Genomic DNA, 26,004 nt, shown 5'->3' with positions numbered 1-26,004 from the left:
TGCAGTGACGTTTACCAGATGGAGAAAGAGATTGCACGGGAGCAAGAGAGGAACAACCGCCACCGGCCCCCCAAAATCATGGAGCCCCCCTCTTTGCAGGAGCCCCCTCCAAAGGTGAGAAATGTTCACATGCACAAAGACAGGCTCCAAGCACAGGCCACTCTTTTGCCATTGTTGTTGTTGTTGTTTAGTCGTTTAGTCGTGTCCGACTCTTCGCGACCCCCTGGACCAGAGCACGCCAGGCACTCCTGTCTCCCACTGCCTCCCGCAGTTTGGTCAAACTCATGCTGGTAGCTTTGAGAACACTGTCCCACCATCTCGTCCTCTGTCGTCCCCTTCTCCTTGTGCTCTCCATCTTTCCCAACATCAGGGTCTTTTCCAGGGAGTCTTCTCTTCTCATGAGGTGGCCAAATATTGGAGCCTCAGCTTCAGGATCTGTCCTTACAGTGAGCACTCAGGGCTGATTTCCTTCAGAATGGAGAGGTTGGATCTTCTCGCAGTGAACGCAATGGCAAGAAGGATGTTCTTCTCATTATAGGGGATTGGAATGCTAAAGTAGGGAATCAAGAGATAAAAGGAACAACTGGCTTTGGAGATCAAAACGAAGCAGGGCAAAGGCTAATAGAGTTCTGTCAAGAGAATAAGCTGGTCATCACAAACATGCCTTTCCAACAACACAAGAGACGACTCTACACATGGACATCACCAGATGGGCAGCATCAAAATTGATTATATTCCCTGCAGCCAAAGATGGAGAAGCTCTATACAGTCAGCAAAAACAAGACCTGGAGCTGACTGTGGCTCAGATCATCAGCTTCTTATAGCAAAATTCAAGCTTAAACTGAAGAAAGTAGGAAAAACCACTGGGCCAGTAAGATACAATCTAAATCAAATCCCTTATGAATACACAGTGGAAGTGAGGAACAGGTTTAAGGATTTAGATCTCTTGATTCCCTACTTTAGCATTCCAATCCCCTATAATGAGAAGAACATCCTTCTTTGGTGTCACTTCTATAAGGTGTTGTAAGTCTTTATAGAAGACTTACATAACATAGAAGACTCTTGCCATTGTGTTCCATCAAATTCTTCCATGGGAAAAGTTCTTCCAAGTGGAAGAGAAAAATTCATAGGCCTTGGACACCTCGCCGGAGTTTTCGCTGGATCTAATTTGCTTATTATTTTTTCTTTGTTTGCTTAATTGAACTTCTGACATTGGTGGGGTTCCTCAGGACTCATAGAATTGCAGAGTTGTAAGCAAATATTTATTTATCTGAAATTCATATAAACCGCTTCATATTTTTTAAACAAAATCTGTAAGAGGTGTACAACTTTTTTTTTTAAAAAAAGCAATATAATAAAGACCAGAAGAAAACATAAAACCCGGAGGGCACTAGGAAAATGGTTGCTCTTGGCTCTTGATTTTGGCCTTAACTTTGGGGCACCGGTTGGCCGCTGTGAGAACAGGACACTGGATTTGGTGGGCCACTGGCCTGATCCTGCAGACCGGGCATCCCCAGCCTTTAGCCCTCCAGATGTTTTGGACTACAATTCCCATCATCCCTGACCACTGGTCCTGTTAGCTAGGGATCATAGAAAGTGTCCTTTCCTACTGCATCGCGGTGTAGTACACTGTTTTGACATCAACTGATAGGAAGTGCCTACAGAGGGTGGTGAATACAGCACAAGATATTATGGACTGTCCCATGAATCCGCTGGATGAAATAGCAGAAAAACGTTGCCTCAGGAGAGTGAGGAAAATTCTCAGGGATGATTCACACCCTGGCCGGCACTTTCTTGATCTCCTGTCCTCAGGCAGAAGATATAGAAGCATGATTAGTCGCACCAACAGGGTAAAGAACAGCTTCTATCCCTGGGCTGTTAGGCTGCTGAATGAAAAGATAACAACAGGGCAAGTGATTTTTTGGTTTGGTGGGTGTGCGTCAGTAAACGAGGGGAATTAAGACTAAGAGAGCTGAGTGGGGGGTGCTGTGTAATCTCACTGTATACATGTTGTACAAGTGACAATAAAGTATTTCAATTTCAATTTCAATATATATTTATATATTGGGTGTTTGTTTTTTTAATGGGTGAAAGAGCCAAATCCATGCTTTGTTTCCCAATATTTCTTTGACACTCACCAAGCCTCCCTTCTTCTCCTCAGCCAAGCAGACCAAAGTACAAACCGCCCCCCCAGACCAACCTGCTGGCCCCCAAACTGCAATTCCAGGTAAGACCAGGAATTTCCCGTTTGTCTCGCCAGACTCGTGTTGACTGTTGCATTTTTGTTTCTGCCGAGCCAAAGATGAGTGCTTTTCCTGCTGAATTTGTAGCAGCTGCTTGATGCTTGTCAGGAATTCCTGCAGCTGCCAGAACAAGACTTCTGATCTTTCTGTTTATCGCTTTGAATTCCTTCCCAGAATCTGGTTTTAAACCCTTGCGCTTGCTGCCCAACAAAATCTTGCCGGTGCCAGCCTGCCAGCCAGCCATGCCCATATCCTAGAACAGGCATAGGCAAACTCGGCCCTCCAGATGTTTTATAATAATAATAATAAAATGCCGGGTTCAGAGCGGCTAACAACAGTAAAATAATACAGCATTCTAAAATCAATTCATTATAAGATCAGTTCAAATCAAAGTGATGGCAACTATTTTTGGGACTACAACTCCCATCATCCCTAGCTAACAGGACCAGTGGTCAGGGATGATGGGAATTGTAGTCTCAAAACATCTGGAGGGCCGAGTTTGCCTATGCCTGTCCTAGAGACTCTGTTCCATTCCTCTCCCCAACGGATGGACTTTTCAACACCAAATACACCCCCTGCCTCCCCCTTGCCTTTTAACAGCCCCCTAGGGAATCTCACTGCCCCAAAGGGGGCAACCCCACCTGCTTTGGGAACCGCTGCTCTAAGTCCGTGGGGCACATCTAGCCTTGGACGTCCAGTGGGCAGATTGGCAAACTGAACTGGCTGCTCATTTTTGGAGCAAAATAGCAACCATTTGCCTTGTCAGCCACCACTCACATCAAGCTGGTTTCTGGTGCCCCTTTTGGAACGGGATTTCCAAAATTTCTGGTCTGAAAATCCTGAGGGAATGCCCACTACTTCCCCTTACCCAGATGTAAGATGTGTAGGAATAACAGAGGACAACGGGAGGTTGGATGCAAGTGAGTTGTGCGTGAGGAAGCTGGCAAGCCTGCTCCAAGCAGGCAGCCGACTAGCTGTGCAGTAAGGTAAAGGTAAAGGGACCCCTGACCATTAGGTGCAGTCGTGTCCAACTCTGGGGTTGCGGCGCTCATCTCGCTTTATTGGCCGAGGGAGACGGCGTACAGCTTCCAGGTCCTGTGGCCAGCATGAATAAGCCGCTTCTGGCGAACCAGAGCAGCGCATGGAAACGCCGTTTACCTTCCCACCTATTTATCTACTTGCACTTTGATGTGCTTTCGAACTGCTAGGTTGGCAGGAGCAGGGGCCGAGCAATGGGAGCTCACCCCGTGGCAGGGATTCGACCCGCCGACCTTCTGATCGGCAAGTCCTAGGCTCTGTGGTATAACCCACAGCGCCACCCGCGTCCCTCTTAGCCGTGCAGAGGCTCCTTTTATTAGCAGAAGTCAGCAATTGGAGACAATAGTGAAACCATTCTGAACATGACGTATCTCCATCTAAGCACATTTACAGCGTTGTCAAATACACGTGTCAGCAGGTGTTTCCCTAAAATGGTTTCCCCAATACTTGATTACATCTGCGTCCCCGCTCACGCTCCAGCCAAGCTAGTAACCAAATCTGTGAGAAGTCAAATGGTCAGGGGGAAAATTCTGTTTGCTAGCCAAAAGGCCACAAGTTCATAGAGCGTGGACGCAAGGCACCTTGGCACACTGTGGCATGCCGGTTGTGAGGTGTGCCTCATCCCAGGTAGAGCATCAACTCTCACAAGATGGCATGGCTGCCCCTGTCGCACACAGACGGCCTCTTTCTCCTTCTTCTGCCTGCTGTTTTTCTCTCGTGCAAAAGTCTCCTGAGCCCTGTTTGTGCGCCTATGCTGTGTCTAGAGTTTTGTGCCCGCTGCCTTCTGCTTACGCCTCCCCAGGTGCCCGAGGGTCTGTGTGCCAGCTCGCCAACGCTCACCAGCCCCATCGAGTACCCGTCTCCCGTCAACTCCTTGCACACCCCGCCGCTCAACAGGCACAACGTCTTCAAGCGCCACAGCATGCGGGTAAGACGGGGCTGATGGGAAGCCTGGCACCCGTTCTACACTTCTAAGAACCGAGCCATTTCCTTTTTGGGGACTGCTAGAACCATTCTTGTGCAGACAAGCCTGTCTAGACGCTTAGAAACCTAGTGCGAGATTTCACCTGGGTGGAATCTGCACACATATTTTTTAAAACCATGAAAATATTTATTTTAAAACGTTTTGAAAAATACATTGAATTTTGCATAGCTCACTGTCGCCAACTAGCACCACATCTGCATATTGCACTTTACAACATGTTTAAAACATTTTATTTGCAGCTGTGTAGCTGAGTCCCTGGTTTTGGTTATATTATATATTTTTAAACTATTGCTGATTCATTTTTGGCATCGAGAACATTTTGTTGTTTTGTCTTTTTTGCTTTGAGGTTTCTTTGAGCTATCAAGCCGTGTATAAATTTTATAAAATAAATTCAAAAATGAAACCTCAAGGATAAGAGGGGATAGGAAAGCTAGGAAGAAGTGTGTGAAAGGGAGAAAGAGAGAGAGAGAGAGAGAGAGAGAGAGAGAGAGAGACCCCAAGACCCCTCTGGTCCAGCCCTCTCTTTTCCCAGCGTGGCCATCCACACAACCAGCTATCATGGATGCTTTAGCAAAGATTCCCTGCCTTGCAGGGGGCTGGACTAGATGACCCCTGGGGTCCCCTTTCAACTCCACGATTCTACGAATCTCAGCATCTGGGAAGCCCATAAGCAGGACACAAAGGCAGCGGCCATCTCCCTGTTTGTGATTCCTAGCAACTGGTGTTCGGAGGGGAAGGAAAGCAGCTGAGCCACAGGACACCTGCTTTGCATGTAGAACGTCCCAGTGGTTCAGTTCCCAGTGGCAGTTGCTGGTAGGGCTGGGATGAGACTGCTGCTGCCAATCAGTGTGGACCGTGCTGAGTTATATGGGCCCAAGTTCTCACTTGGTTTAAGGCAGATTCCTATGTTGTATACCACCCCCAAGACAAATCTTGGAGGGGCTCTGAAGCATAATAATAATAATAATAATAATAATAGTAATAGTAATAATAATAATAATTTATTATTTGTACCCCGCCCATCTGGCTGGGTTTCCCCAGCCACTCTGGGTGGCTTCCAACAAAGATTAAAAATACATTAAAATGTCACACATTAAAAACTTCCCTGAATAGGGCTGCCTTCAGATGTCTTCTAAATGCCAGGTAGTTGTTTATCTCTTTGACATCTGGTGGGAGGGCATTCCACAGGGCGGGTGCCACCACCAAGAAGGCCCTCTGCCTGGTTCCCTGTAGCTTTGCTTCTTGCAATGAGGGAACCGCCAGAAGACCCTCGGAGCTGGACCTCAGTGGCAGAATGATGGGGGTGGAGACGCTCCTTCAGGTATACTGGGCTGAGGCCATATACCTCGGACAGAAGGAGACCATTCCCCTGTCCCCCTAATTCATTTAACCCCCACCCTGCAAAATGAGCTGTTCCACATTTCTCTCTCTGAATTCTCAGTAGGGAAATGGGGGGGGGGGGGACAGGACATGTGTTTCCAAAGCTTTTGATTTTGGGGGTGGTTGAATGCGTACCGCGCTGAACAATGATTTCGCAGCATTCATGAAAAGGCTTTGGATTTCCCAGGCGACGCGCAGTCCAGCAGGTGCTTGGACTAGGCCTCGCCATGTCTGTGTTGTGTTCGCCCCACACATCCCCTTGGTAGCTCTGAGGGGCTGGGGTCCTGAGCGCCCCCTCTCAATCTCATGACAAGCAACACACGGGCAGAGACACCCTTCTAGCGGTACGGCGGACTGAGCCTTAAGGGTGCTGAAATAGATCGCACAGCAAACTAGGCCTGTGCCCCCAATGAGAGCTCTGAAGCAGGCCGCCATTCAACTGGTGCAGCCACACTCCTTGCTGCAGTGTGAAAGGAGGCACTGCAACTGTTGGAAGGGCACACCCTTGTCGCATAGCCTTTGTCCTTTGTCCTGCCGCCTTCGCCGCTTACGCAAATGCTTTCCCCGATTCGCTAATATCGCCCCCCGACTGCCACTCACCCCATTGCTCCTAGCTCTCCTCTGCCCAGTCCAGACGTCATATTTGTTCTGCAAAGTTCCAGAAGGCTCAGTGGCTCCGTTAACCCAGGACTGCTTCCATGGGAGGTGAGGAGAAAAGAGGAGCAAACGCTGTCCTGTGGTTCTGTGAACCCACTTTCTAGCTGAAACTCCCCAGTAGCTCTGTAAGGACATTTCTGGAGAACTTTCTAGAGGAGGTGCAGAAACCCAGTGCACAACAGTTAGCAGGAAACGCCCTATGGGCAAAGCCACTTTGGAGCAGAAATAGTGAGAAGGTGCTCCTGTGTGCAATTTCAATCTCTTCGTCTCTGGGGAAGAGATTCCAGCAGTAAAAGAAATGTGAAGCTGCATCCTTAGAGATGAACACGGTTCTTCTGTGAATGGAGGGCTCATCCAAACTTGGCCCTAACCATATTTCAGTCGTAAAAAGGTAAAGGGACCCCTGACCATTAGGTCCAGTCGTGGCCGACTCTGGGGTTCCAGTGCTCATCTCGCTTTATTGGCCGAGGGAGCCGGCGTACAGCTTCCAGGTCATGTGGCCAGCAGGACTAAGCCACGTTTGGCGAACCAGAACAGCGCACGGAAACGCCATTTACCTTCCTGCTGGAGTGGTACCTATTGATCTACTTGCACTTTGACGTGCTTTCAAACTGCTAGGTTGGCAGGAGCAGGGACTGAGCAACGGGAGCTCACCCCGCCGCAGGGATTTGAACCGCCGACCTTCTGATTGGCAAGTCCTAAGCTCTGTGGTTTAACCCACAGCGCCACCCGCGTGCGCCCATTATTTCCCCCCAGGTTTGAGAGCTTCCGCTCGCTGTTTTCTGCAGGTGTGCCTTGTGAAATTCCAATCCTGTGTCCCGGATTGAAACACAGTTAGACAAAATTCCTCTTCAGATCTTCCACACATCTGAGAAGATCAAATTTAGCTGGGAATATCAGGTTTTTGCAAGGCACAGTTGCTCCACAATTCTATGATTAATCCCTGGGACTCATGAGAAATTGGGGGTGAACCTGGGAGTTGCTAGCACAAGAGAAGCGAGGCTTCTGGGAGTTGCTGGCACAAGAGAAGCGAGGCTTCTGGGAGTTGCTGGCACAAGAGAAGCGAGGCTTCTGGGAGTTGCTGGCACAAGAGAAGCGAGGCTTCTGGGAGTTGCTGGCACAAGAGAAGCGAGGCTTCTGGGAGTTGCTGGCACAAGAGAAGCGAGGCTTCTGGGAGTTGCTGGCACAAGAGAAGTGAGGCTTCTGAGAGTTGCTGGCACCAGAGAAGCGAGGCTTCTGGTCGCTCACTGTTCTTCTTCCCATGCTTTTGCCTGCAAAGGAGGAGGACTTCCTCCGGCCCAGCAGCCGAGAAGAAGCCCAGAAGCTCTGGGAGATGGAACGGGCCAAGATGAGGCAGATCCTGGACAAGCAGCACAAGCAGATGGCGGAGGACTACCAGTGGTTGCGGCAGGAGGAGAAGGCCCTGGTGAGTCCACCTAAGCGGCGATAGGGGTGGCCACAGGGATGGCCACTGGCAAACCTGAGGTCCGTTTCCTTCTAGCCTGCCCAAAGCAGGCGAAGCTGCCTCTTTCTTTAACATCTGTTAACAATTTGTATTGTATTCTTGGTTTCTTCCCCTGCCAGACATATCTTGAAATTCCTTTTTGCCATTCTTTAAAAATTGCTGCCCCCTTGATTATAGGAATTGATCGAAACAAAAATAACATCTTTGGTAGCACATTCATTTTTATAGTTGAAATCCTTCCCCAAAATGATAATTTCATTCTTCCCCATATTTCCATGTCTCTCTTAATTTCATTCCACAGTTATTTTGAAATAAATCTATATTTATAGATTTATATTTATATATAATCTATATTTATAGATTTATAAATCTATAAATCATTGTGGTTAACCAGATTCCTAAATACTTAACTTTTTTAACTTTTTTAACTACTTCTATACCAATTTCCTTGGCTGGATAGTGTTTTCAAGGTTACCAGCATGAGTTTGAACAAACTGCGGGAGGCAGTGGAGGACAGAGGTGCCTGGCGTTCTCTGGTCCATGGGGTCACGAAGAGTCGGACACGACTAAACGACTAAACAACAACAACAACATACCAATTTCCTGCTGCAACATATCAACCAAGTCTTGTTCCATATTTTTAACTAATATTTTAGTCTTGCTTTTGTTTAATTTAAAACCTGCTACTTGTCCAAATTGTTCTATTTCTTTAACAACTTCTTTGGCATTATTTAATGGTTCTTCTATAGTTAGTACCAAGAAGAATTGATTTCAGACACATGGAGAGGAGCTCAACATAGTACTAAGCAGATGGTTCTCCTGATAGAATGCTCTGCCCTCTCCTCTCCATGGGATTCTCCTGACAGCCCCAAAACCAATTGTGGGGTGGGGGACAGGAGGGGCCTATTGCAGACTTCCTTGCATGGGCTTACACTGGGGGGACCCGAAATTGCACCCAGCCCATGGATTTGGGAGTTGCCAAATAGTGGGGAAGATTAACTTACCAGAGGAAGCTTTTTCGCCTCCTGATCAGGGACGGGGAACAGATTTGGTTCAGTTCGCATTTTAACGCAAATCCGCCCAGTTTGCACCTTCCCGAAACAGCAGCACGTGAGCTCAGAGGCAAGTATCCTCTGGAATTTACGTTTCACCGAATTTTGCAGTGAAATTATCCAGCCGCAGGGTGTGTAAAAATGCATATGTTACAGGGACACGTGCCTTAAAAATGCACGCGTTCATGAAAATAAACGTGCGGTGTGTTAGGGAAAACCGCTAGCCAAAATGTATTGGTGAAGAGAAACATGCACTAAAAAAATTATTGCTTTGTTTATTTGTTGAATTTGTATATCGCCCTTCATCCTCAGATCTCAGGGTGGCTCGCAACATAAAAATGCAAGATTATAAACATGAAATACATAATAAAAACAAGGAGAAACAACCAGAAACCAATGACACCCCCCCAATCATCAAGGTTTAATGGGGACCCTAATAAAAAGAGAGAGAGAGATTGCCAAAAATTAGGCAAACTGAACTTAAGGCGGGGAAAACGAGAAGCTGCAAGAAATAATAGAAGCCTGGGAGACTAATTCATTCCTGTTTGTGATGCCAACTGAGGAGGTTTGTTAAGAAGAACCGAAGAACCGTGGCCCTAGAAAACAAGGGACTAGCAGTAATAGAGTACAGTGGTACCTCTGGTTACGTACTTAACGAGGTCCATTCTTAACCTGAAGCACCACTTTAGCTAATGGGCCCTCTTGCTGCTGCCGCGCCGCCATTGCGCGATTTCTGTTCTCATCCTGAAGCAAAGTTCTTAACCCGAGGTATTATTTCTGGGTTAGCGGAGTCTGTAACCTGAAGCGTATGTAACCTGAAGCGTCTGTAACCCGAGGTACCACTGTACAGTGGACGCTCTGTTTGCGAACGTGATCTGTGCGGGATGCACGTTCGCAACCCACAGCGTTCGCAAGCCGCGTTTGTGCACGCGTGGGTTGCGATTTGGCGCTTATGCGCAAAGCGCGATTTAGCACTTCTGCGCATGTGCGACCGCCGAAACCCGGAAGTAACCTGTTCCGGTACTTCATGGTTTTGGCTGTCCGCAACTCGACAAAACACAACCTGAAGCATCTGTAACCCGAGGTATGACTGCACAGTGGTACCTCAGGTTAAGTACTTAATTCGTTCTGGAGGTCTGTACTTAACCTGAAACTGTTCTTAACCTGAAGCACCACTTTTGCTAATGGGGGCCTCCTGCTGCCACCGTGCCACTGGAGCACGATTTCTGTTCTCATCCTGAAGCAAAGTTCTTAACCTGAAGCACTATTTCTGGGTTAGTGGAGTCTGTAACCTGAAGCGTATGTAACCTGAAGCATATGTAACCTGAGGTATGACTGTATTAAGTCCCTGTCTGGACACCCCCTCCGAATCATTCATTGCAACTGATGATGTTTGCTGCTTTCTTCCGCCACAGGACCCCATGGCGTCTGTGAACAGCCACACCTACCCCCCAGTAAGTCCATAGGCCACAACTCTCCGGCTGCCCTCTGCTCACTCTCCTAACTTTTCTAACTTCTCCTGGCAAAAAATGATAAAGCGAGGGCAAAATAATCACGGCCCCACCACTTGAACAGACACCCTCTGCAGTGGCTTCGGGGCTGCCCTCTTCCCCATGGGCCTCTGACTCTAAGTCTTGGCGCTCCAACAGGGCTCTGTTGCTCTTCTGAACTTCCTTCCTGCCTCTCTGAGCTTCTGGGATCCTTGGCCTTCTGCTTCTCTCGCCTTGCCTCTTTTTCCCAGGGCCACACTCCCTCCTGAGGGCCGCAGGTCGGAAGCAAAAATGGGCGGAGCCACAAATGCAAATTTTTTTCTAAAGTGGGCTGGTTTCTACACACCCACCCCTCTCTCTTCCACCGCAAGGGGTAGAGTTCAAGGACAAAGTCCAGCCAGGCAAAAACACTGAGGGAGGGTGTGAAGTGGGGACAGTGAGAGGTGTGGCCTTGGGGGGGGGGCAAGAGCCAGATAAGGAGGGCTGGAGGGAAGAAGAAGAAGAAGAAGAAGAAGAAGGAGATTAAACAACAAAATATTAAAAATACATTAAAACAGTATTTGGCCCCCACCCCTGAAAGACACCAAAATTGCTTCTTCCCATATAAAAGGCAGCTCTCAACAATGGTCTCGGAGCATGATCTCTGATATCTCTGCTTCTGCTTCTCAATTCCAGCTAATTTCTCTCCTTTCTAGATTAAACTCATGCTTACTAAAGTGTCAGCCCCACTGAGCACTGCAGGCTTTACTTCTGAGATAACGCGCATTGGATTTATGCTGCATACGTCAAAGCCATGTGACTCAATGCCCCTTTTCTTTTCAGAAACTCCCCGAGAAGGAGGCAGGTTACAGTGAGTATCTACCTCAATTTGCCCTTCCGTAGTTCAGACACGCAAGTCGTTCTCTGCTCATGATTCCAGGTGTTTCACGTTGGAGAGAACTTGAGTTCCCCGTCAGTGTGGTCGAGGAAGCTTAACCACCTTCCCTCCACCTTGCGCAGCGTGTCTTGCTATAGAATAAAATTGTAAGGCTGTTGTCACGTCGCGCTGCTCCCACCACCCTCAGGCACCCATTCCAATGTCAGCGCGAGTCTTACTATAGAATAAAATTGTAAGGTTGTCGTCACGTTGCGCTGCTCCCACCACCCTCAGGCACCCATTCCAACCGCAGTGTGAGTCTTACTATAGAATAAAATTGTAAGGTTGTCGTCACGTTGCGCTGCTCCCACCACCCTCAGGCACCCATTCCAATGGCAGCGCGAGTCTTACTATAGAATAAAATTGTAAGGCTGTCGTCACGTTGCGCTGCTCCCACCACCCTCAGGCACCCATTCCAACCGCAGTGCGAGTCTTACTATAGAATAAAATTGTAAAGCTGTCGTCACGTCGCGCTGCTCCCACCACCCTCAGGCACCCATTCCAACCGCAGTGCGAGTCTTACTATAGAATAAAATTGTAAGGCTGTCGTCACGTCATGCTGCTCCCACCACCCTCAGGCACCCCTTCCAACAGCAGCGCAGTAGCAGAACAGCAGGCCCCTGAGCAAGGCAAGCTGCTGAGGAGGGGGGGCGTTGAAAGGGGGGCATTATTTCAGAGTGCCATGTGAACCACCGCTTTCCAACGCACCCCCTGCCATAAACATGGAGACAGCGCAGGGGCATTGTTCAAAGGTGGGTTGGAGGGGCTTCAGAGTGCGATTTGAGGGTGAGCTATGGAGGGAGAGGCAGGAAGTGGGTGGGGTGTAAAAGGAGGGGGTTGGTCAAGTGTAAATGGAGGGGGTTCGCCAGGGGTGGAGGAAGGACTGTGGCAAAGGGTAGAGGGGTCAGCCAGGTTGGTGAGTGGAGTGGGCAGAGGATGGGTGAAAGATACTTGGAGTCGAGAGTGGATTTCATGCTCTTTATTCAGCTCATAGTGGTGAGGAGGAATGGAAGTTCCCCCAGAATGTCTGCTTTATATAAATTATTTACACAATGGGCCCCTTGTGATTGGCTAATTCTGGGATTCTCCTGTAGGCCAATCAGGTTGTGGATTCACTCCCATCTGGAGCTGGATTGGGTGGCTCCTGTGGACCAATTGAACTGCTGCATTCTGGATCCTATTGTTCTAGGACCAATCAGTCTGCTGCATTCTGGATCCTATTGTTCTAGGACCAATCAGTCTGCTGCATTCTGGATCCTATTGTTCTAGGACCAATCAGACTGCTGCATTTTGGATCCTATTCAACTCAGTACATAACAATGGGGAACCTCTGTGGCCCCACCCCACCCAGATGTTTTTGCACACCAGATCCCAACAGTTCCAACCGGGGAGGCCAAAGGACGGAGATTATTTGAGTTGCAGTCCAGTCCCTGCATTGGTTGACAGCTGTTCTAGCAATGTTGTGTCATCATCATAAATGACAATAATAACAAACTGTTGTGTTTCCTTTTTATTGATGGCTTAGCTGAGTTCACAGGACCACCCAGGAAGCCGCCCAGACTTGGACCTCAGGTGTGTAGTTGGCCCTCGCCTTTTGCCATCCTGTTACAGATAGGTAGCCGTGTTGGTCTGCCATAGTCAAGACAAAATAAAAAAAATCCTTCCAGTAGCACCTTAAAGACCAACTAAGTTAGTTCTAGGTATGAGCTTTCGTGTGCATGCACACTTCTTCAGATACACTGAAACAGAAGTCACCAGACCCTTCTATATAGTGAGAAGGTGGGGAGGGGTATTACTCAGAAGGGTGGTGGGAATGGGTGATTGGCAGATAGCTGTGATGAGCCTGTTGACGACTCTTAACGACTGCAATAGGTCTTGCAGGAAAAAGCAAGGGGTGAGAAGGTGAAAAATGGCTTTGTCATGTATAATGAGATAAGAATCCCATGTCTTTGTTCAGACCAGGTCTCTCCATGGTTTTAAGTTTGGTAATAAGTTGCAATTCAGCAGCTTCTCTTTCCAGTCTATTTCTGAAATTCCTTTGAACAAAGACATGGGATTCTTATCTCATTATACATGACAAAGCCATTTTTCACCTTCTCACCCCTTGCTTTTTCCTGTAAGACCTATTGCAGTCGTTAAGAGTCGTCAACAGGCTCATCACAGCTATCTGCCAATCACCCACTCCCCCCACCCTTCTGAGTAATACCCCTCCCCACCTTCTCACTATATAGAAAGGTCCGGTGACTTCTGTTTCAGTGTATCTGAAGAAGTGTGCATGCACACGAAAGCTCATACCTAGAACTAACTTAGTTGGTCTTTAAGGTGCTACTGGAAGGATTTTTTTTATTTTGTCTTTTGCCATCCTGTTACTCTCTCCGTTTTGAGCCAATCTCTGTGCCAGTTCAGGCGATCCGTGGGCCAAGGATCACCCCAAAACTGTATCATTCAATTGATTTGGGGTGGGGTGGGGGATGGAATACAGGCCTCCGATTGGGGAGGTGTATAGCTATCCTGAACAGCGGAACTCCTTGCAGAAGGAAGAATATGCTGCAACATTTTGTCAGAGGTCCTACTTGTATTATTTTAGGGTTTGTCTGAGCTGGAAGGCAAGGAAGAAATATCCAGTGTTAGTCATATTCAGAGTTGACCCATTAAAAGCAATGTTACTTAAATCCACTGATTTCAGCATAGGGTCTGCTCTAATAATAATAATAATAATAATAATAATAATAATAATACATAAATGCATAAAATTTTCATTTAGGAAAAATGTGTGCTCCAGCTATCAGAAACTTGAGGGGCACTTCCCCAAACAAACCCCTGCCCCCCTTTGATTTATTTGCTTGTTTATTGCATTTCTATCCCATGTTTCCTCCAAGGAGCTCAAAGTGTCATATACTGTTCTCCCCCCCAACTTTATTTAACCCCCCCCCCACAACAGCCCTGTTAGGCCAAGAGACTGTGACTAGCCCAAGGCCAGTGAGTTTTGTGGCTGAGCAAGGCTTCAAACCCTGGTCTCCCACGTCCAACACTAACCACTGCGCCACACTGCCTTTCCAGTTCTCTCTTCAGCCAACCCCCACGGCCAACCTGGACCGGACGGATGACGCTGTGTACGGCGACGTCATGGACCTGGTGAAGGCTGTCCTGAAGCTGAAGAACGAGGTCAGCAACCATCCGCCAGAACGCTACATCCTGGTTGTGAAGGTATTTGTTTCTGTTTTCATTCCTTTGCACTGCCTTGATGCAAACAGGTTGGGCAGAGGCAGGGTGGAAGAAGAGCCACCAGGAGTCTCTGATCGTGTTTTCATTTTGCCTCTTTGCAGGATGTGGGCCTCTCCCTTCGGAAGCTCATCGGGAGCGTGGATGAAGTCCTCCCGGCTCTGCCTGCCTCTTCACGCACTGAGGTGGGTCCTCTTTTGGGCAAGCGGGTGACCTAAGGGGATTTCAGAAGGGGACTGGCTCTCTGTCCCCTTCCATTGTCTTGTGCTCCACTGTGTCAGGTGTGGAGAGTCCTCCCCTCTCTTTGGTGACTTCACAGATAAGAATTAACGAGCGGTTGATAGATCTATAGTCCTTTTTGTCAGTATGCCTTTCAACCGATGTCAGCGACTGGGCTCAATAACTGGTTCTGCCCCGACTGGGCTAGGCGACTGGAGCACTTCCAGAGACCTTCCAAACTTGGAAAACAGATATCAGTGCCCTGGACTCACAACTCTGCGTTGTGAGCACCAGACTCAGCAGAGTATAAACAACGCAGAAGCTAGCTGTGAAGCATAACTCCTTTTATTTCTAACAGCTACTACAAACTAAAACTACTGGCTTGCATGAGTGTTACAGCTCCCACTCAGCCATCTGATCACTACATACCGTATTTTTCACTCTATAAGATGCACTTTTCCCCTCCTTAAAAGTAAGGGGAAATGTGTGTGCGTCTTATGGAGCGAATGCAAGCTGCGCCGCTATCCCAGAAGCCAGAACAGCAAGAGGGATCGCTGCGCAGTGACGGGCTTCCCTTCTCCCTCCTCGGGAAAAAGCCTACAAGCGCCGCACACACGCTCCACGCGGCTCCTGAAAGGGAGCGCTGAGCAGAGCCTGGGATGCATACAGCCTCTGCTCAGCACTCCCTTTAAAGAATTTTTTCCCCTTGCATTCCCCCTCTAAAAACTAGGTGTGTCTTATGGTCAGGTGTGTCTTATGGAGCGAAAAATACGGTAGATAACACAGGCAGGAGTCAGGCAGGAGCGGAAGAAGCAAAGAGCAGCTTCCTCCCCCTCCTTTCTCAAAACATCATATCAGGAGATTCTCGCAATGGGAGGGGGTGAAAATATCAATACTTTGATTACAGTGTCATGTTGAAAGCACAAATACACAACTCTCCGCAAGGAGGGCAGGTGGCTGCTCTAAACCCTCCTTCCGACTTCCGCAGCATTTTAGGCACCAACAGAAGTTCCTCCCTCCCTCTGACTCCTTTGCTCTCTGATACGTTCGGACCTCCGAGTCCGTGGCAAGGGGGGGGGTCCCCCAAACTCTCAAGTGATGTCTCAACTAGCTGCCCCCTCCCTTCCGGTTCTCTTATCATTATCTTGTAACTGGATAACTCCTCCCTAAGCTGTTCAGCTTCTGTCTCTCTCTTTCTGCTTCTGAACATGCTGTGGACAAGGCGGGGGTGACTCTTCCCCCTCCAGCTGGTCTGTCATAGAGTTCATTCCCCAGTCCTTGTCTTCAGACCATTCCCTTGTCAGAAGCTCAGCCTACACTCAAGTAGGACCCCGGCAGAGACACCTGCCCAACTGGCATGTTCTCTCCCTCCTGGTCGATTGTTCGGGAGCTTCAGAAGCTTTCTTCAGCCCGAACATCACAGTGACCGATGCCAACCAACACTGGCACACTTAGGGATCCGCAGAGTTTGCGCATCATGCGTGGCAGACCTCAGCAACTCAGCATTTTGGCTAATCTACTTTATTTACATATAAACACACAGGGAGCACTGCAACATGGCTCCCTCTCTCTCTAGCATCAGACAGCAAAGAGAAAAAGAACAAAGGACAATAGTCCCACGGTGAGTTTGGGGTTTGTTGTTATTGTTGTTGTTTAGTCGTTTAGTCGTGTCCGACTCTTCGTGACCCCATGGACCAGAGCACGCCAGGCACTCCTGTCTTCCACTGCCTCCCGCAGTTTGGTCAAACTCATGCTGGTAGCTTCGAGAACACTATCCAACCATCTCGTCCTCTGTCGTCCCCTTCTCCTTGTGCCCGCCATCTTTCCCAACATCAGGGTCTTTTCCAGGGAGTCTTCTCTTCTCCTGAGGTGGCCAAAGTATTGGAGCCTCAGCTTCACGATCTGTCCTTCCCGTGAGCACTCAGGGCTGATTTCCTTCAGAATGGAGAGGTTTGATCTTCTTGCAGTCCATGGGACTCTCAAGAGTCTCCTCCAGCACCATAATTCAAAAACATCCATTCTTGGGTGATCAGCCTTCTTTATGGTCCAGCTCTCACTTCCATACATCACTCCTGGGAAAACCATAGCTTTAACTATACGGACCTTTGTTGGCAAGGTGATGTCTCTGCTTTTTAAGATGCTGTCTAGGTTTGTCACTGCTTTTCTCCCAAGAAGCAGGCGTCTTTTAATTTCGTGGCTGCTGTCACCATCTTCTGTGATCATGAAGCCCAAGAAAGTAAAATCTCTCACTGCCTCCATTTCTTCCCCTTCTATTTGCCAGGAGGTGATGGGACCAGGTGATGTTGAGCTTCAAACCATATTTTGTGCTCTCCTCTTTCACCCTCATTAAAAGGTTCTTTAATTCCTCCTCACTTTCTGCCATCAAAGTTGTGTCATCAGCATATCTGAGGTTGTTGATATTTCTTCTGGCAATCTTAATTCTGGCTAGGGATTCATCCAGCCCAGCCTTTCGCATGATGAATTCTGCATATAAGTTAAATAAGCAGGGAGACAATATACAGCCTTGTCGTACTCCTTTCCCAATTTTGAACCAATTAGTTGTTCCATATCCAGTTCTAACTGTAGCTTCTTGTCCCACATAGAGATTTCTCAGGAGACAGATGAGGTGATAGGCACTCCCATTTCTTTAAGAGCTTGCCATAGTTTGCTGTGGTCGACACAGTCAAAGGCTTTTGCGTAGTCAATGAAGCAGAAGTAGATGTCTTTCTGGAACTCTCTAGCTTTCTCCATAATACAGTGCATGTTTGCAATTTGGTCTCTGGTTCCTCTGCCTCTTCTAAATCCAGCTTGCACTTCTGGGAGTTCTCGGTCCACATACTGTTTGAGCCTACCTTGTAGAATTTGGGGTAGCCCAATGCAAAAATCCTGAGGATCCATGTGGACCCGTGCTTTGTAACCATGTTTTTGCGCCATTGCGGCCCCATGCAACAGTGGGTGCATGATTTTTTTGGTGCATGCTGTAGCCATGGACATGCTATGTGATCTGATGGTGAATTTGGGGTGACCCAATGCAAAAATCCTGAGGATCCATGTGCTTTTACCTCCCCCTCCCAGGCAACCTCCTTTATCTCTAGCGTCCTTTATATCTCTCCCGATTGCTTACCGATGAGCTGTTTCCTTTCAACACTCCCTTCCCTCTTGTTTGCCTTTGTGTCTTTTCCTTAGCTGGAGCAGTTTTTTGCTCCTCCTTTTCTTCTAATTTCTCTCCTCGTTGCTTTAGTCTTCCTATTTCCCCCCTTTGCAAGTTTGCTGTCTTTACCTCCCCCCTACCAAGCAGCCTCCTTTATTGCTAGCATCCCTTATCTCGCTCCCAGTCGCTTGCCGATCAGCGGCTTTGTTTCAACACCCACTTCCCTCTTTTTTCAAAAAAAGCATGATCAGCTTTTTGCCCCTGGGCAGTTCAGCTCCAGGGACCACACATTCGCTCCATAAGGCGCACAGACATTTCCCCTTACTTTTTAGGAAGAAAAAAGTGTGTCTTATGAAGTGAAAAATATGGTATATATACTGCAAATTGCAGTACTACCCCAAAAAAGTCTCAAAGCAATTTGCAGTATATATACTGTATTTTTTGCTTCATAAGACAGTTGTCAGTGTTTTTACTACATTTTTAAAGATTTGCCTTGAGAGAGTCTTTATTTTTTTTTTTTTTATAAATATTTATTAAGGTTTTTTTTTTAAAATATAAATGCACACATAAAACAATCTTACTTTTATAACAACAAATTCTTCACTTCTTTGGACTCCCTCACGTCCCCCTCTCCCATTTACATCATTAAAAAAAAAAATTTTCCAAACAAATTATCAACTTGTTTACAATCTCATGTCCACACATTCCAATATGATTTAACACTTTTTCCAATAAAATTTTTATATTTTCTTTAGTCTCACTTATCATCAAATTTAAATCTAGTTTAGTGGTGGCCAGTTTTTTATAATCTAGCATCCTTCTTAACATTCAAACAAATTACAATGTTTTTGTAGATACATCTTGAATTTCTCCCAGTCTTCCTCCATCTTTTCTTCTCCCAGGTCTCGGATTCTGCCAGTCATCTCGGCCAGTTGCATATAGTCCATCAGCCTTGAGAGAGTCTTTAAACCTCTTTTGCTGACCACCAGCATTATGCTTTCCATTCTTAAGTTCAGAATAGAGTAGTTGCTTTGGAAGACGATCATCAGGCATCTGCACAACATGACCAGTCCAACGAAGTTGATGTTGAAGAATCATTGCTTTGACACTGGTGATCTTTGCTTCTTCCAGTACAGTGGTACCTCGGGTTAAGAACTTAATTCATTCTGGAGGTCTGTTCTTAACCTGAAACTGTTCTTAACCTGAAGCACCACTTTAGCTAATGGGGCCTCCTGCTGCTGCTGCACGATTTCTGTTCTCATCCTGAAGCAAAGTTCTTAACCCGAGGTACTATTTCTGGGCTAGCGGAGTCTGTAACCTGAAGCATCTGTAACCTGAAGCGTATGTAACCCGAGGTACCACTGCACATTGGCATTAGTTCACCTGTCTTCCCAAGTGATGTGTACAAATTTTCAGAGACACCATTGATGGAATGTTTCGAGGAGCTGGAGATGGCGTTTATAAGTGGTGTGAACAGTGCTTTCACAAGTTGTTGGAGTTAACCTGCTGCTTATCCATGTCTTTGTCCTTCTGTCTGTCTGTTTGTGTTCTTCCCCGGCAGATTGAAGGCACCCAGAAGCTCCTCAACAAGGACCTTGCCGAACTGATCAACAAGATGCGCTTGGCTCAGCAGAACGCCATGACGTCCCTGAGCGATGAGTGCAAGCGCCAGATGCTGGCCGCCTCGCACACTCTGGCCGTGGACGCCAAGAACCTCCTGGACGCTGTGGACCAAGCCAGGATGCGAGCCAACCTAGTGAAGGTCTCCTTTGAGTGACCCAGAGGGCTGGCTTCCTTTTTAAAAGATGAATGAATACGTAGCCCCCTCCAAGCTTCCCTGTGCTGTCTCCACCTCTGCCCTGCCGCAACACGCTCGTGTCTTTGATTTCGTCGCGTCTGTCTTCCGAGAACGAAGGAGAAGAGACTCTGGGGGAGAGCCATCTGCGTGTGAGGCAGGGGAGGGACTTCCTTCCTCTGCCCCATAGATCATGCTGCTAAGGGGGACGCAGGACCCCAGTCCTAGGGGGGCAGTTCAGACCTGTCAAGGGGTCCTGAGCCTGTACCAGTAGGGTCCCATGCCTGTAGGTGTGCAGGCGTCGCTGTGTACAGTCTGATTTCTTTGCCAGTATCTCTGGCGCCAAGGTGTCTCATTGGTGAAGGGGGTCAAAGGCGGGGAGCAGTGGGGCGACCCACGAACCTCACTGCCGCCCTTCTCCGGATAAGCCAGAGGAATGGTGGCAAGCCAGGCCACTTCCAGGTTTCTCCCGAGGGTCCTGAAGACCCAGTCCTGGGAGAAAAAGCTTGCTAGGTCACTTTGGTGAGGGACATTCCCAAGGTGGCCCTTAGAGGAGGCTGTCTCGTGTCTTTGTACATTGTATAGAAACATTTATTTAATGGCCATGTACGAACTGTATGCGCAAGCTCCCACCCCAGGGGGGGAAATACCCTCACATCTCTCTCATAGGCCAAATTCCATTGAATTTGGGGTGGAGTTTGAACACGTCTCCCTCTGAACGACGGAGATCCAAAAGGGGCTCTTTCTTAAAAAATGGATTTGTCACGAAGTTATGTACCAACCAACACATAACAGTGTAAACCACAACAGAACCGCACATGGCATGATTGCTATGAAAAGCAAATTGCAGAAAAGCAGTTCCATGTTGTAAAATCTTAAAGATGGTTCTGTGTAACCCCACCTTGTACTCCCTATTTATATAATCCAGAAATGAAGAACAATCCTCATAAAAAACTATTTGATTTAGCTTTGCCACAGACTACACTTCTACGTCTGACCAGACGTTCAGATAAAGCCATATTCCATGCATTAGTCAACCATGCCTCCTGATAAGGAACTTTTAATGATTTCTATTACAAATCTGGCTGCTGATCGTAACGTAAGCGCTAGATTTTTATGAGTGATAGGAGTTGAATTTGGGGTGGAACTTCAATGTCTCTCCAAATGGAGGAGACTTTAAAAGTTTCCTGTTCCAGCAAAAACAAAACAAAACAAAAAAACAGGGAACTTTGAGGGATCTCAAGTATTCTGGCTCCAATCCTCTGTGCGCTTACCTGGGAGTGAGTGCTACTGAAGTCACTGGGGCTTCTGAGTAGATTGCACTGTAACAGGCTGATGCAGACACCAGCTTTCATGTCTGGAGTCGCCTAGGCCATAATAAATCTGTTAGTCTTAAAAGTTCAGCAAAACTCACTTGGGGGCATTTTATATTGATAGCTCCAATTACAATTCCAAGCAACAATGCAGATTATTGACGGGGGAGACAGGTGCAGACTCAACACCACCTGCAAACACAGATTAGAGATTTGATGCTGTGAAGACTGAATCTTTGCCACTGAGTCAGAGCCTAAATGAGAGGATTTGGTCCTTCTGTGGCAGGGTTTGAAATTAAACACGCCCTGACAATGTTGGGGCTCAAGTTTTGCTTCTGGGATGGAAGTTTTGCTGGAAACACCCAGGTCTGGGAGGACGAAAAGCCATTAATGTATTTTTTGAAACTCCCATAATATTGAATCCCTTCCTGGAATTTCGATTCTTGTTTTACTTTTGTACCTAAGAAACAGGCTGGGCCAGTATGCCCAGCCTCAGCTTCTTTGTAATATTATATTTGTGTGTTAAAACGGCAACAGCAGCAGGAATCTCTCTGTTTGATATGTGGTTTTTTTGACCTGAAAATTGTACCGTTTTATGGCTTTTGTCATTCATCATAACAAAGCCATTGTTTTGCCTGAGATAAATGAGGTACAACATGCTTTTGTTGATCTGTTTCTTCATCAGAGCTTTCTACTCTTGAGGAGCTTGGCAAGGTAATGATCCGGTGATCGGGGGCCACAGTTCAGAAGCAGAAGAGAGTTTATTATGTCCTGGAGTCTCCAAGTTCAGTCCTTGACGTTCCCAGCTTGTTTGTTTGTTTGTTTGTTTGTTTGCTTACTTATTTATTTTATTGCATTCTTACCCGTGAAGGCGTAAGGGACACGGGTGGTGCTGTGGGTTAAACCACAGAGCCTAGGACTTGCCGATCAGAAGGTCGGCTGTTCGAATCCCCGCGATGGGGTGAGCTCCCATTGTTCGGTCCCTGCTCCTGGCAACCTAGCAGTTCAAAATCACGTCCAAGTGCAAGTACAGGTAGATAAATAGGTACCTCTCCGGCGGTAAGGTAAACAGTGTTTCCATGTGCTGCTCTGGTTCGCCAGAAGCGGCTTGGTCATGCTGGACACATGACCTGGAAGCTGTGCGCCGGCTCCCTCGGCCAATAAAGCGAGATGAGCGCCGCAACCCCAGAGCTGGCCACGACTGGACCTAATGGTCAGGGGTCCCTTTACCTACCCGTGAAGGCACACTCTTCCATTGTCTTCCAAGACAGACAGATGCCAATCAACCAAATATCCCACCTTTCGTCCAAGGAGTTCAAATCTCTCCTCCCCATTTTATCCTCACAAGAGCCCTATGGGGTACGTTAGGCTGCCAGCGAGTGACTGGCCCAAGGTCACTACAGGGAGTGGGGATTTGAACCCGTGTCTCACAGGTCCTCGCCTGGCACTCTAATAATAATAATAATAATAATAATAATAATAATAATAATAATAATAATTTTATTTATACCCCGCCCTCCCCAGCCAAGACCGGGCTCAGGGTGGCTAACACCACGTATAAAAACAATTGATTAAAATACAACTTAAAAACAAGATTAAAATACAACATTAAAATGCAGCCTTGTTTCAGTGGAAATGCAAATCAAAAACTTTCTGGGGATGAAAACATCAAGTCTTCACCAAGGCCAACTATTCAAACTGGTCCTATGTGGGCCAGAAAAAAGCCAGAGAAGTCCCCAAATAGGAGTTCCATCACAGAAGGAAAGAGGGGAAGGGGATCAAGTTGATTCCAAGCCAAAGGCCAGGAGGAACAACTCTGTCTTACAGGACCTGCGGAAAGAAATCAGATCTAACCACTATACCACCCTGGATCTCAGCAGAGGCATATTTAGGCTCCGTTGCACCTTTGACAAGGAGATGTATGTGCGCCTCCAAAGACCGTGGACCAGAAACTCATAAAGTTTGCTTTCCATCGCTCTGCCAGTGTCTTCATGGCCATCATGGCTGGGGCTCCTCCATCAATCTGCCTGCCTTCCTTCCTTCCTCCACTCAATGCTTTCCCCTTTGCCTCCTTCTTGCCTCCATCCCTTTTTCCTCCTCCTATAGCTCTTCCCCACTCTCTCCATCTTCTTTCCCTCCAAGCCTCACGGGGCACTCCACTCACACTCCTAATAGTACCACCCACTGATTGGGAAGGGGACCCTACAGGGCATCTAATAATAATAATAATAAATTTTATTTATACCCCGCCCTCCCCAGCCAGAGCCAGGCTCAGGGCAGCTAACACTAGTAAAATTACAGTAAAAACACAATGGGGGGGGGACTAATTTAAAATACAGGTTAAAATGCAATTTAAAATGCAGCCTCATTTTAAAAGTAGCCCATAGATCAAAACCATAAGGGGAGGGAAACATAAGGGTCGGACTGAGTCCAAACCAAAGGCCAGGCGGAACAGCTCTGTCTTGCAGGCCCTGAGGAAAGATGTCAAGTCCCACAGGGCCCTAGTCTCTTGGGACAGAGCGTTCCACCTAGTCGGGGCCAGTACTGAAAAGGCCCTGGCCCTAGTTGAGACCAATCTAACCACCTTGCGACTTGGGACCTCCAAAATGTTGTTACAGTGGTATCTCTGGTTATGTACTTAATTCGTTCTGGAGGTCCATTATTAACCTGAAGCACCACTTTAGCGAATAGGGCCTCCCACTGCCACTGCACCACCGGAGCACAATTTCTGTTTTCATCCTGAAGCAAAGTTCTTAACCCGAGGTACTATTTCTGGGTTAGCAGAGTCTGTAACCTGAAGAACATGTAATCTGAAGCGTATATAACTCAAGATACCACTGTATTTGTGGACCTTAAGGTCCTCCGTGGGGCATACCAGGCGAGGCGGTCCCATATGTACGTGGGTCCTAAGCCGCATAGGGCTTTAAAGGTCAAAACCACCACCTGAGGTTCTTGGCATCCACCGAGGCACCCAGACAAACCTGTGCTCCTCACCTGACCACAAAGGGTGTCCCGGGGAGCTCATGGATGGGCAGGTAGATTCCTAGCCACTCTGCACCAGGATTGAAGAGGCGTGATTTTCAAAGATGCCTGGGCCCTTGGCAGGGGCCTAACCAACCCCCAGGTGCTTTAGTCTTTAGAAGATGTCTGGAGCAGCTGGTGGTTGCTACTTCATGTGCCATGGGTTGGTTGGACGCAGAGGAATGGTGGCAGGCTGGTGAACCCCACCAGGGAAGGAGGCTTGGAGCCTTGGGGATTAGTGGTGGGTCAACAATGAGCAGCCAGAGGGAGAAGAATGGAAGAGGAGGTGTTGGAAGCTGGAGAGGCAACAGGGCTTAGTGAGCTGGGAGAGTCTGCGACAGAGAGAAGTCCGGAATCGGAAGCAGAAGATGAAGCAGAAGAGGCAGAAGAGGGAGGCCAAGAAGCAGAGATGAGTCAGGCTGGTGACATAGCTGTCAACCATCCCTTATTTGGTGGGAAAGTCCCTTATCCCAGCGCCGTGTCCCGCTGCTGTCCCTTATTGATGATGTCCCTTAAATTTCCCAGGTTTCAAAGGAAGCAGCTCCTCTCCCTCCCTCCCTGCCGGCCAGGGAGGAGGGAGGCTCCAACTGTGTTGCTTGGCTGCATTGCTCACCCAATAAGAAGTCTAAAAATGACTGGGGGGGGTGGAGTTGCATGCCTTGTGCCGATAAAATCGGCCATGTTGCCTGGGGACTCGCCTTTGCTCAGCGCTTCCCAGCGGAGAGGTGACGGTGGTTTTCCTTGCTGCATCCCCTTTGCCGGGTTGCTGCGCTGTGGGAACCACCGCTTGAGGCTTCGTTTGGCTGCTGGCTGGGCTTTCTGCCTTTGGCTCAGGGGGGCTCAGAAGCTGAACATACCGGTGCTCTGAAAATCCCTTATTTTGGCTGCTGTTCCCTTATTTTCGAGGCTGCTGGTCCCTTGGGGTTCTCCTTCCTGCTGCTGCGACAAGCTCCCCTTCCTGCTTGTCTCCCAGAACCAGAAGAGGTATGAAGAGGGTGGAGGAAAGGTTGGCTACGCACAGGAATAGTCTCCGATTGCTTGGGAAAACCCCAGGGGACTTAGATGGCTGTGCCGCAGTGAAAAGTTAAAAGTAAAAAGTTAATTCTAACTTGCACGGTGTGATTTACTGCCGGCTCACACCTAACAGCATCTATGTTGAGGGCTGATGAGAGCCATAACCCAACGGGTCTGGAGGGCACCAGGTTGGGGAAGCATCCTTTGGAAACGACCACAGGTGGGAGGTAATGTGTTATGTAGAAGGAATGAAAACCCAGCCCCTATGATTTTACACACACACACCCAAGAAAACTCCAAAAGTCGGTTTTAAAAAATTTATTCTGTCTCCAGACCATGCTGCGGTGAACAGGTCCGCTGTTTGCAAGTTGATTCTGCAGTTAGCAACCTGGCTCACACTCTTCCCAGACAGGAGCATCTCAGCTGTGGACTCTCCCCGCCACACGTCACCCCAAAGTCCACATTCCTTAGACAAGGGGACTGTCCTGGCAAGCTGCCAAGGCCTGGGGCAGAACGGAGCCTGCCTGCAAGGACGCATGGGGCAGGGGGCAAAGTCAAAAAGGAATATTCACTTCCCAGAAAGCGTGGTTTCCCTCCCCCTTTGCACCCTGAGATAGAACCATAGAATTGCAGAGTTTGAAGGGGTTCCAGGGGTCATCTAGTCTGACCCCCTGCAATGCAGGAATTCGGCAAGTAGCTAAATTGCAAAAGGCAAGGGGAGGCTTTTAGCTCTTCAGTCCAGAGGAGCGTTTGAGCTTTATCCTTCCTTGCAAAGCTGACGGGAGAAGTTCCCGCTAGGACTTTTCCTGTCCTGCCCCTCTGAGCTTCATCTATCGGTCGAGGGCTTTGTTGCAAACTGTGACGTGTGTGCTGCATGTCGGACGTCGCCCAGTGTGGCTCCATCCAGTCCAAAAACTGGCACCAAGATAGGCATAACCGAATTGTCTGGGACTTTTCACAGCACCAGTAGTCAATACGAAGGGGGCTCTCAGGTTGCCACTAGCTTGCAGGTGGGAGTCGATTGTGAACCAGCAAATTCAGGG

At 48.0% G+C, this 26,004-nt stretch overlaps 1 protein-coding gene across 5 annotated transcripts in view; it reads left to right on the top strand.

Moving 5' to 3' along the window:
* The window catches only part of PTK2B (protein tyrosine kinase 2 beta), a 113,936-nt gene extending 92,351 nt beyond the window's left edge, over positions 1 to 21,585 (top strand). For 4 of the 5 annotated variants that reach the window (XM_081854571.1, XM_081854573.1, XM_081854572.1 and 1 more), the window contains 10 exons: positions 6 to 114; positions 2,162 to 2,227; positions 4,084 to 4,209; positions 7,583 to 7,729; positions 10,236 to 10,274; positions 11,133 to 11,160; positions 12,752 to 12,798; positions 14,287 to 14,433; positions 14,553 to 14,633; positions 19,380 to 21,585. In XM_081854571.1, the coding sequence (XP_081710697.1) occupies positions 6 to 114; positions 2,162 to 2,227; positions 4,084 to 4,209; positions 7,583 to 7,729; positions 10,236 to 10,274; positions 11,133 to 11,160; positions 12,752 to 12,798; positions 14,287 to 14,433; positions 14,553 to 14,633; positions 19,380 to 19,595 (1,006 nt within the window). In that variant the 3' untranslated portion in view covers positions 19,596 to 21,585. The remainder of the gene's footprint in view (positions 1 to 5; positions 115 to 2,161; positions 2,228 to 4,083; positions 4,210 to 7,582; positions 7,730 to 10,235; positions 10,275 to 11,132; positions 11,161 to 12,751; positions 12,799 to 14,286; positions 14,434 to 14,552; positions 14,634 to 19,379) is intronic. The other variant, XM_081854574.1, reaches the window with a different exon arrangement.
* The last annotated feature ends 4,419 nt before the right edge of the window (positions 21,586 to 26,004 follow it).

The sequence above is a fragment of the Podarcis erhardii genome (assembly GCF_964252035.2).
Source record: "Podarcis erhardii genome assembly, chromosome: 3".
In the NCBI taxonomy this organism is placed as follows: domain Eukaryota; kingdom Metazoa; phylum Chordata; class Lepidosauria; order Squamata; family Lacertidae; genus Podarcis; species Podarcis erhardii.
The sequence above is the reverse complement of the archived record's forward strand: the minus strand, read 5'-3'. Positions and strand labels throughout refer to the sequence as shown.